This window comes from Rhea americana, unplaced genomic scaffold (assembly GCF_003343005.1).
Source record: "Rhea americana isolate MKP2758 unplaced genomic scaffold, rheAme1 scaffold_13, whole genome shotgun sequence".
In the NCBI taxonomy this organism is placed as follows: Eukaryota; Metazoa; Chordata; class Aves; order Rheiformes; family Rheidae; genus Rhea; species Rhea americana.
Window position 1 is genome coordinate 7319789 of NW_028185372.1, and position 12475 is coordinate 7332263.

Below are 12475 nucleotides of genomic sequence, written 5' to 3' on the forward strand. Positions count from 1 at the left end.
AGTAGACATGCGTTAAATAATATGACATGGGAGTGTTTTGTAACTGCAAACATGTTTTGTAAGTTCTGAAAAGCAACACGCTGTGGAATTAACTAGTAGCTTAGGACCTCCAGACCAGCTCCTAAAGCAAGCATTTCATAGTCTGCGACGTRCTGCAGAAGCCCCCTTGTGGTGGTTATTGTAAAGCTAGACACAAAAAACACATAGGAAAGCGTCAATCAAAGAGATACAACCTAACRTTTGTGACTTTTGATGGTTATGATGTTTGATGTTTTTAAAATTTTGGATCCAATCCTCAAATAACGTTAATTGGGGTGGCTAGCTCCAAACTGAATGAAATGTAATCCTTTCTTCCTTGGTGTTTCCCACCAGCTCAACTAACAACAAATACACACAACTGTCATGACTAAAACAAATATACAAATCTTCTCCAAATCTTAACTTTCTCAAGAAGCAGTTCAAGCCTTTGGTCTGTCTCTCTCTCTTTAACACCGCTAGCAATGGAAGCTTGCTACTATCAGTCTCTCTCCAGAATTAAGCATCTAGCATGCAGACAAGTTAGTTGGGGGAGCGAGGGGGGAAGAGTTAGAAAAGACAGAGAAGACAGTCTGGTCGAACTGCGAGATTAAAGAATCCGCAATGACCGAGAAAGCACAGGGAAGAAAAGGCTACAAGATCATAGGGAAACAGACAACATTGTTAACCTACTTGCAGTTTTCCCTTACTGATTTTAACTGATTTTCCTTCTTCAACTAAGAGACTGTTATTGTTAACAATCCTTGGTGGCCACTGGTGACTTTCCAAATATATGCGAACATGCACTTCAGCATCCAGATGGACATCTTTAGCATGGACTGTGAAGTTAAATGTGTCAGCAAGGTTGTTGCTGTCATCATGCCTATAAGTCACAAATCCCTCTATCAGGTCAAGTTGAGTAAAGGAATCCATCAATAGGTCATTTACATATATTCTTCCATATTTTGGGAAAGAGAATATCTCATATGTAATCTCATTATCACTTCTAATGTCTTGGTTTGTAACAATACTTAGGTTAGCTGTTGTAATAGTTTCCTCTTTTCCTTTTTGAACCAACAAGCCAGTATTATTTGCCAGCCTAACATAGGGATCTGCAGCACTAACTTCTAGAAGCGAAGATGTATAGTGCTTGCCATCTGTCACAAAGAGCACAAAATGCCCAAAATCGGCACCACGGTGTATAAACAGGACTTGCTTTTGTTCCAGGTCCTCCTGTTTGAATTGATAGAGTTTGTGAAAGGTATCATTTGTTAGCACTACATCTCCATTGGAAATACCACGTCTAGTATACAACAACTGTCCATCATCAAAATCAGAATCGGGATCATGATAGCAGAGATCTGCCAAAGTTAATAATCGCTGCCCATTTTTCACTATGTCAAATACCTTATCAACTACACGTACTGGTTTCTCATCATTCTTCAGCTGGACAGAAATATTGAAGCTAATTTCTACTGACAAAGCTCCTACTTTTGGATCAGAGTTCATCCACTCTCCTGATTCTTCACTGGAAGCTCTTACAAGAAATTCATCGAACAYCGTCTCAGAGTCGTCATGCACATACATAAGGCGCTTATCAATGATATCTTTGTTAGTGAAAGTGGTGAGATTATCGCTAATCTCAAATGAACCTGAAAAATTAATGAGTTTTAATTTCCCATGCTTAGGAAACTTTATAACTTTGTATTGGAAAGTTTTATTATCCAGTGTTTGTACAAACAATTYTGTGCTTGTTATGACTTCTTCTTCACCTTCAATAACAGTCAAGCCACTGTTAGTCAAAATAATGCTTTCGAAATCTGATTTGATGTTGACTTTGAATTCATAGAAATTTGATTCTAGATATTTTGTARAAATGAGGAATCTAAATATATCCTGAGTGTCTTCATGATGCCTACCGATTAATTCATATGCCACTTTTTGATCAGTAATGTCTTTCTGGCTAAAGGCTAAATCTTTTTTTAAAGGCTGGTCATTAAGTAGTATTTGTCCTTTCTTTGGTAGGGACAGCAATTTAAAATGAAGTTCATCTTCAGGTATTTCTAGATCCACAAGCACAGCATAAAGATTATCTGAATTTAAGTATTTCTTTTTTGATTTTTCAATTTCTAGAGGAGTATGTTTCAATAAACTGTACCTTAACCATTTCACTTCGATTGGAAACACATACTCTTCACTGATTTTGCTTCCTATGCTAATCTTGAATTTAAACTGTTCAGTAACATTTTCCAGCTGAATTTCTCTAAAAGTGCTACAGTATCTCACACGGCTGCGCTGAACAGAGCGTTGAGAAAAAGAGCTGACTTGCTTCCATTTCCCTCTTGAATGCTGCCTTTGGACCTGCCCAAACCGGGGTGTCTCTGTGATCTCATACCGTATCTCCAGCTCTTGTAAGATGGCAYTTGTTTCAACTGCCAAATGCCTAGGTGTGATCAGAGCTGTAACACCTTGCAGTAGTTTTATTCCRGAGTTGTTGACAACTTTGTAATCCAAAGGAACTGCCATGACACGTAATACAACAGTATTGCTCACTTTCTCACCATCGCTTGCCCTCAGAACAATCCTTGAATTCTTGACACCTGTGTGGACAAAGAAAACRTTGCCTTTTCTTAAGTCCTCATTAGAAAAAGTAGTAATAGCTTTTCCAGGGTGCTCTAAATGTTCTAAAAATCCTGCACCCGCATTCAGATTTCCAAGCACTGAAAGACTGAGATTCACAGAATCTGTGTCCTTATCTAAAACTTTTATTAGATCACCAGTCAAACGCTTCTTTGAATTCTCCAGCAGAAGAAGTAAGTTTCCCTCAGGAAGTATGATCTCAGGAGCATCATTTACTGGAGTGACAGTAATGYTAAACACATGCTGCTCATTTCCTTGCAAATAAGAAGGCACAACCTTTTTACTGCTGGTAGAAATGGAGAAAGTAAAATAATCATAAGTGTTCTCAGAGCCATCATGGATATAAAGAATCTTTCCTTGCCATAGGTCCTGCATGGTAAACATATTCGCCTCCCGGACTGGTTCAACAYCCAATTTCAAGTCCCCATGACTTGGTGGTTCCTTTATTTCAAAAAGAATTTGTGACTGATGAATCCCTAATTTCTGAAAGTCTAAGCTGACTTTAATATGTTTAGATTCAAGTGAAGCTTGTCCACCCTCCAGCACAGTCAAGTTATTTAGAACTAAAAGGTGACTTTTATCTTCCTTGTCCAGGGAGAGGGAGCTTTCAGAGGAGATGACAGATGTTGGAGCTGCTTTCACAGTAGGACTCCTTACAGCTGTCCTTAAAGAAGGATTTGTATTAAAAGGGTTCTCCATTTCACATCCAGCTGAAATGTCCTTTGTGACCAGAACATTCTTCAACGATTTCTTTTCTGAATTGGCTTTCAGGTCTCTTAAGCAACCTTTGAAGGACCCTCCTCTGGCATACTTCCCAGACACTGAGGTTAGTTCTAACTTAACCACTTCTGATCGTGTGCTGTCATCTACACCACCTACAAAGAGAGGCCCCTTCAGAAGTGGCAGCTTGCCATGGGAAGGCAATGATGTTTTCATAGTTTCTTCATCCAGCGTCAGCTGCACATATTCTGCAGTGAATTTCAGCTCAATGTAGTGCCAATGACTATCATTGACTGCCTTTCGAGAGCAAAGTTGTGTTCTACTTCTATGGTTTCCAATAGAGGTCTTAATTAATCCATCTTCCATTTCCATTGCAATGAAATCTCCTGCTTGTCCGGGATGGTAAAGCAGTAGGCCACGTGGAGCTGAAGTTTGTAGTGTATACTCCAAGACTCCCTCTTTATCAATGCTCCACAATGGGAAAGAAATATAAGATCTAGAACTGAAGAAACTGATGGGTTCATCTTCGCCTGCAAAGAACTCATCACTGCATCCCACTGAAACTTCACGGACATTTTTAAAGCCAGGAGAAGGTCTCAAGGACATCATAATGTGTAGCTGATTAAATGTCACATCATTAATACATCCTCGGAAACCAGGCAGTGCTCCATCAAGGTAAGGAACATCAAGTTTACTAACGCCACCTATGTAGAATCCATGATCAATATTTAGTTCATGCAGAGTTCCAGGCATTTTTGCACTAGTTCTGTCATATTTATCAATTACCAGTGTGACATTATCATGTTCATGATGTAGTTCAACCAGGTGCCAAGCTAAATCATTCAGCTGAGAACTTCGCTGAGAATGCAGTACTTGTTCCCCGACTCCAAAGTTAATTCTCAACTGTAAGAGACAGAATTTTAACTATCAAAATCCAAAGCTGTATTTTTGATAATCACAGATTAATATATAATCTATTAATTTTCCTCAATTTTCCTATTAATCATATATAACTTACCAAATACCTTTTTAAATAAAATCATGTTAAAATTTTGTATAGGTTTACTTGCTATCACAAATTTGACTTGTTTAGTTGCAAAGCAGGAATGGACTGTTCTCTGGTTCTGCTAGGACCAACAATTTCTAAGAATCCAAGTGACAATTATGTTGTAAGAACAACTTATCTTGAAAGCTATTACTTGGTTCCAAACAGTTTCCAAGACGTGAACATCATCAAATCTGAAATTTACTCCTTATGAAGCATGAAGCTCACACTTTAAATGGAGTGATCTTGATGTTAAAACTCTCTTGAGATCTAATAGGCCTCTAGAGGCCAACTTTAATAACTATCATTATAAGAAACACATACCAAGTACTGAAACTATCAATTAGATTACTTGAATTTTCCATTTTCTTCTAAACAAACACTGACAATTATTAGAGACAACAGCTTAAAAAAACCCACTAAACAATACAGGCTACACATGCCTTTTTTTGTTATAAAATATACCTGTAAATATCCAGAGCATAGCTCTATCAAACAATAATCCTTCTTCCCAGCTGCAAGGAAAAGCAATCCATTTGGCTTGCTTGTTCGAAATCGGAACTGTAAGGATGTTCGAGAGGATGCTTCTGCCACATTCAACTCCACAAAACTATCACCATAAAATGATACTGAAATGAAAAAAGGAAAGCAAGCAGGAGGGTTAGACACACACACACAAAAAATCATTTATAGTTAAATAAATACAAAAAATACATAGACTATTTCCATTATTTGCTATAAATCGATTTTATATATATATATGAGAGAGAGATCTCAGATATCTAGTGTAGTTTATATCAGAAACAAAGACCAAATCTTTCCTTCACACTGAAATTCTCCAGGCTGAGCAACTGGGTCTAATGGCCATACCACTTTGGAAAAAAGTAAATAGCTCAATGATTTATTTCCAATAGTTCCCATAAGGAATCCTAGAACAAGGCAAGAATATTTAATACTTTCCTTCTAATACTTTCCCAGTTTCCAACTATTCTTCATGTCATGTGTTTTCCTGAGCTTGATTATTTTATGACTGCCGTAAGTTTTCTCTCTGAAATAAAAGTTTTCTCTCTGAAATAACCTGCCAAGGCTCTCTTTGGACAAATGCATACACCTTCATCTGTGGCGTCCTCTGATAAGAAGACCCACATGTCTTACTGTGGGTGCACATGGCTAACTGCGTGGAAAAGCACATTCTTTCATATGTTCTGCTCCATCTCTTTTCCAGGCTGAAGAGTCCTAGCATTGCAATCTCTGACAAGCCCTGCTGCTCTCTCTGAAGTTTTTCCATTTCTACCATAACCTTTTCGAGATGAAGGCATCAGAACAGTACACATGGTCAAATCATGCACACAGACAGTGGCACAGTGATGCTGTTTTGTTCCTTTTTCCTTTCCTAGTAATTTCTATTTTTTCATTTGCTTTCTTGACTGCTGTGAAGCACCGAGCTGATACTCTTCTGGAAGTTTCTATCGTGACCAACCTTCCTCCCCAGTGGTAATGGACAGCTTACTGATTATCATTTTATATGTGTAGTCTTGATTGGTCTTCTACATCTCTTCAAATCTATCCGCTGTTAATGTCATGTATGGCCACTCTGTCCTGTATAGGCCTCCTGCAATTCTTCACACTCTGCTCCTCTCTTTACTACCTTGAAGAGCAATAATATCAGCAAACTTTCTCATTTGACCATTCATCCACTCACTTTACAGTCTCATTTATCACTATACTGAACAGCAGAGAGTGCAGAACTCTGCTGATAATTTCCCTCCTTTGCAAAAAATCAGCCATTTACCCCTACTCTCCTCTTCCTATTTTTTAGCCTACTATTCATCCATAGAAAGACCTACAGTCTTATGCAATCCCAATCCCATCAGAAAAACTCCAAGAGATCTGCAAGGCAGAACCTCCCCTTGCAGAAATCTCCCCAAGGAGATCCTATTTCTCCCCGTGTCTTTTATCCYTTGTTACAGTATCTATTAATTCCCTGGCTCAGATGTCAGGCATACAGTCCTCTGGTCATCCACACCTCCTCTAGAACCATTTTTTTAAGCACTGGCCTAACATTTGTCACCCTCCAGGCTTCAGGCACTCTGGAAGTTTTAAGTGCAAGGTCAGACAAAACCCTTAGCAAGTAAGCTATTTCATCCACAAATTTTCTCAGGACTCTTGCTGATTACTACCGGTCCTTGCAATTTGTCAGCAATCATTTTGTCTCCACCTCCCCTAGTTAWTTCAATTTCAATCAAATTACCAAGTCCACTCTCATTCCCTCTCCTACCCCCCAGCCTTCCCCAAAAAAAGGAATTTCACTTTGGGAATCGTCTCTCTTGCAGCAGTCACCCATTCATTTAGCTTGTCTGCAGCAGCAATGCCCTTTCCGAATGCTTCTTTTATACTGGTAACTTAATCAATTATCTTCACAGATCCTCTGCAGGATTTTTGTTCCTGATATATTTAAGAGGGATTTAGTATTAACTTTGATTCCTTCAGCTAGATGATCCTCGATCCCTTTTTTTTCTGGCCGATTTTCACATTAAATCTGCTAGAGCTTGTGTCTTCAGCTTTGTTTGGACACAACTTCGCCGTTTTGGGGGATGTTTTGTTATTTCTCACAACAATCTTTCTGTTTACTGGCGTCTTTTTGCCAAGGCTCCCAGGATGGCATCCTTTAAGGATGCCACCAGTTAAAAATTTAATTTGGATCTYTTAGCTTCATTTTTAGCCAATTTTCTCACTTTAACAGAGTTCTCAAGTGAATTCTTTAATTCAACTCTTCTTGTCTTTATACTGACTGTTCCTCTGCTGAATCTAACATACTCTGGTGACTCTTCAATTCAGAGTCTCAACATCCGAGTACCAAGTCAAGGGCTTCACTTCCTCCTGGGGCTTCTTTGTTAATCAGCTGTTTCATTAAACTATCACTAATAGTATCTAAAAATTTGCTTTAGTGTACTTAAGAAATTCTAGGTGGCTTTCTCAGGAATAAGATTGCTGCAAACCCCACAGCCAAAAGCTAGGTAAAAATGTGTTACATTAAGTACTCAGAGAAACAGAGAAAAGATTTTTAGATTACTGAGGTACATGTATTTCCTGCAAAGGAAGAACCACCACTGTATACAGAAGAATTATTTCCAAGCTGAACAGAAATGAATTCTTCTCCATTGCTTTACTTCCACCAAAAAAAAAAAAAAAACTTTTCTCAAAAAGCTCTCATATACCTTACAGGTCTTCCATAAAAGCCACACAGCAAGAGAACAAATGCTGTTTGCTTGGGGGGGTTGTTTTATAAGGGCATATTTTTACTGTTCAGGTAATAAAGAGAATAAGACCTCCATTTTAAAGTATTGAAATAAAAGAACTAGAGAACAAAATCAATATAAATGAGGACTATAATTAATTGGTGAGCAAAGAAATAGGCTAAATTTTTGTTATTTTTATATTAAGATAAATTTATATTATTACAGCTGCCAGCAATGTCACTGTTTATCTCATACAGCTGGATAATAATTGATTGTCCCTACCCTGTTGCGCTTTGAATCTAATAGGTGAGAAAGAAGTTCTGACCTCCATCCTAGAGGATCAGGAATGGAGACAGTAATTGTCTTCTTGAGAGTTACAGGAAGCATAACCTAGCCTTCTGAAATAATCTATCTTAATCACAGGATTTCTCCTTTTCTTTTAGCCGTTGTAGCAACATAAGGGCAGCAATATAAGGTTATAGGCACAAGAAGGTTCGACCTAGTGAAGATAGACCCTTCCTCTCACTGTCATAAGGTTCTGGAAGCAGTTATGTTGGTATTGCTACTTGACATCCTAGCAGTCATTTGGAATCAGAAAGAATGAGATTTCCTCAGAAGTTAACAAATAAAATCCAAAACTTTCACAGGCCTTAATATCAGAATTTTCATTAYGATCCCTCTAACAGAGCCCATAAATTTCTGTGGGTAATTTCTGCATCAAAACTAATGATTGCTGGTGGATCTTGAAAATAACTTTTAAAAACATCACATTTTTATTAGACTCAAGAATTGGTGGGGGGGAGGGGAAGATGCTGGATTTTTTGGAAAGCCATTGAGCAAAAATCTAATCTTATCTGCAGATTACTAGGTGTTATTTAGAAAAACAAAAAATTAAGTTGCAGAGAGTTAAAATATATTTTGCAGTGTGCCACTGGGAAACAGTTTGATGCTTATAGTGAATACTAATTTCTTGGAAAAGAGAAAAGAAACATACGTTAAAGCTTTTGCCTTTCACAAAATACTTCAGAGACAGAATCCACCACTGAAGGTGGGGCAGGAAACCCAACATCAGCCTAGGCACTGATCCAGCACTAAATCAGATCTTCAGCCAAGACCACCTAATGTGCCTTGGCGCAATTTCTGTTTGGGCACCCACCAAATTAACCAGCATGTTATTACAGTAAAGGAATCCAATTCCTCTAGAGTAGACTGCTTTAGAATGATTTCTGGTTGAAATCACTTTAGGGGTGACCTCAGAATTCCTCTGGTGTAACAGCATTTGAAAAGGGGACATCATGCTCTGACCAGCTGATGTGAATCATACCATTAAGGAATGTAAGTGGAGTTCAACCACCAATATCAGCCGAGAAGCTCCCCTGCTATTTTAACATGTGAATTCAGCACATCTGCTAAGAAGCAATTCTTTTGGATTGCCTGGCAGATAATCTATTCTAGAGCATGGCACTAAATCTCACAAAAGACATGTGGAAGGAGCTGAGAACATGAGTTAGCGCTAGGACAACTAGAAAGTAAGAACTTCCCTGCATGGACATGAACATATAGACACACAAAACCTAGAGGCACAACCACTTGGGATGCCAATTTAAAGATCTGTCCAACTTGAATTACTGGCTGGTTTGTGATTCACATCTCTCTCTTTCTCCTCCCTTTGAGCTCACCCCTATGCTGATTAGAAATTCCAAGTTGGGGCTCTATGTTTCCATTAGAACAGATCATGTTTAAATGTAAAGTTTCAGTTTTGAGAATTTTGTTTCAAGCAATTTTACTGAATATTGATGACCACCTTTGTGCACTACATCTTTGTTAAAAGCAATCACAAGAAGCCAGGCCAGACACAGCAAAAGTCCTCAGAATCACAAAGCAAAGGATTCTCCAGTCGATCCTCTAACAACAACATTGGACTGGCATTTTATCCCTTCATTCAAATATCCCAGTCCACCTTTAGCTCTATGAAAAGGAAAACTTTCAGACTCTGTTTCCTGAGGCTTTCTATGAAAATACTTAAGCATGTTACATTAAAATTTACCCATCCTACTATACATTCCTATAGGGAGATTTATATACATAGCAATTAAAGATGGAATAATGGAATACTTAATTAAAATCTAGACGTCATAAATGAATATCTGACTATTTTAGCTGYAAGGCAACCCAGCAATTCTTGCTCTTGAGACTACAGATCTAATTGTACATACTAGGTTTATTTGCTAGCAAAGTTCATATATAACTTAACAGTTCATGATCAGCATTTGTTCTCTATTATTAAAAATATAACTAAATTCAACAGATACACTTCAAATAATCTTTTTCTTGCTTTCTCTACCCAAAATACAAAGCGATAAAAGCCTTGTTTGCTCTCTAGTTCCAAAACTAACAATCCCAGAAATTTATCTATAAGAAACCAAACTCAGACTCACTGCACAGTTATCAGAAGCTGGGCACACCCATCAAGAAAAATCAAAGCTGAAGTTTTGACTGAAAGGGTAGAKCTGTTTCCATTTTCACCAGTATTTCTCACTTCAGACTAGATTTAGTGTCTTCTTGGCAACACACAGAGACTGTAAGGAGCATATCTTGGAATCACAATTCCATGCTCACTTCTAAGTAATTTAATGCAGACTTCATGTCTGCTCAAGTCCTGTTGGTCTCCACTCTGGGCAGGAAACAGCCAAAGCTCTGCACATCTCAAACCTTCCTTAGATCTCTTTTTAGAAAGCCATATGGAAAAAGCTTTCCCCACTGTGCCTGGACCTGTAACCCAGAAAGGCCTTTAAATTCATACCAGGTGAAAGACAAAACAAGACAAAATTGTAGTAGATCACTTCCCTGGCCCTAGTATCCACCTTTTAATAYGAAAAACTTGAAATACAACATTTAATCTTCAGACAGAAAACGGGAAAAACACTCCCATCCACAAAAACTAAGACTTAGTTCCCATCTAGCAGAGCATTTGACCAATGTTTTTGTCTTCAAATTGCTCAGCAGCTATAAGTGTCAGGCCCCTTGGAAGATAACAATGTTATAACAAAGTTCTGGCCATAATTGTATAATGCAAGTAAAAATGTAAGTAATAGAGTATATTAAAAAATGTTGAATTTTTCTGATGTAGACAAAAAACATGTTGATAACCAAGACACTGATTTTCTGTTTTCAACATTATGTGGCAGAATTAGGCCACAGAGTAATTATTGCTCAGATAAATTATTCCCATGTAGCCTGGTAACTTTCTGCACAGTCTGAAAATAACTTATACAGAGTTTTGTTTTTTTTTAAAAAAAAAAAAAAAAAAAAGTCAGCAATCTATTACACTATGTCGTCATTAAAGATAAAATCAAAAGAGCAAAGGATTTAGTCTAACATAGCTTGAGTATTTTTTCTCAGGATCCTCTCCAAACTTCAGAATAACCATCCCAGCATACGCTGTTGTCTTATTTGCCAATAATAGATGTCCACTGTGAAGACAGGAGGAATCAGTTCTTTGCAATGGCAACTCCTCAGATTAAACCCATGGTCCTTGCAGCAGCCTCAGTAATATTTTGTATCAGTGAGGTTTACAGATTGGCTGTAAAGCACGATTAAAAACAAGATGAAAAAAAATGCTTTTCACCAGTTTTGAACCTACTGTCTTATCACCTACTGTGTGGTGTGCTGCACTAGGCCTTAAGAAGTTCAGACATGAAGGAGGCCCTTATCATAGAATCATAGAATCAGTAAGGTTGGSAGGGACCTCTGGAGATCATCTAGTCCAACCTGCCTGCTCAGCAGGGTCACCTAGAGCATGTTAGACAGGGTTGCACCCAGGCGGGCCTTGAAGATCTCCAGAGAAGGAGAATCCACCACCTCTCTGGGCAACCTGCTCCAGTGCTCTGTCACTCTCACAGGGAAGAAATTCCCCYTCACGTTCAGGCAGAACTTCCTGTGCTTCAATTTCTGCCCATTGCCTCTTGYCCTGTCACATGGGACRAGTTTGCCCCCGTCCCCTTGACACCCTCCCTTCAGGTACTTGTACACATTGATMAGATCCMCCCTCAGTCTTCTCTTCCCYRGGCTGAASAGGCCCAGCTCTCGCAGCCGTTCCTCATAGGGCAGGTGCTCCAGCCCTCTGATCATCTTTGTAGCCCTATGCTGGACTCTCTCCAGTAGCTCCGTGTCTCTCTTGGACTGGGGAGCCCAGAACTGGACACAGTACTCAAGATGAGGCCTCAYCAGGGCTGAGTAGAGGGGCAGGATCACCTCCCTTGACCTGCTGGCAACACTCTTCCCAATGCACCCCAGGACACCATTGGCCTTCTTGAACACAAGGGCACATTGCTGGCTCATGGTCAATTTGTCATCCACCAGCACTCCCAGGTCTTTCTCTGCAGAGCTGCTCTCCAGAAGGTCAGSCCCCAGCTTGTACTGGTGCCTGGGGTTATTTCTCCCTAGGTGCAGGACTCTGCACTTGCCCTTGTTGAACCTCAGGAGGTTCCTCTCCGCCCAGCTCTCCAGCCTGTCCTGGTCTCTCTGAATGGCAGCACAGCCCTCTGGTGTGTCAGCCACTCCTCCCAGCTTGGTATCATCGGCAAACTTGCTGAGGAGGCACTCCATCCCCCTATCCAGGTGGTTGATGAAGAAGTTGAACAGGATGGGTTATTCTGTCAGATGTTTTACGCACACCTCTCCCAGGATATCCTAATTGTGAAACATCCCTTAAAAAAATAAAGTCGCATATCCTCTGTGAGAAAAGTGTGAATTCAAATGGAGGTTCAGTCCAAACAGCACACYCTGGCAAAGCACAACAAATACGAATGATACC

The 12475-nt window shown here is 39.2% G+C and overlaps 1 protein-coding gene across 1 annotated transcript in view; it reads right to left on the minus strand.

The window, feature by feature from the left end:
* LOC146600009 (chondroitin sulfate proteoglycan 4-like) overlaps positions 1-5708 on the minus strand; it is a 29619-nt gene extending 23911 nt beyond the window's left edge. Inside the window, exons 1-3 of the mRNA XM_085297705.1 lie at positions 5576-5708; positions 4886-5049; positions 709-4278 (exon numbers count right to left, since the gene is read on the minus strand). Of these exons, the coding sequence (XP_085153831.1) occupies positions 709-4278; positions 4886-5049; positions 5576-5708 (3867 nt within the window). The remainder of the gene's footprint in view (positions 1-708; positions 4279-4885; positions 5050-5575) is intronic.
* Positions 5709-12475: the final 6767 nt, after the last annotated feature.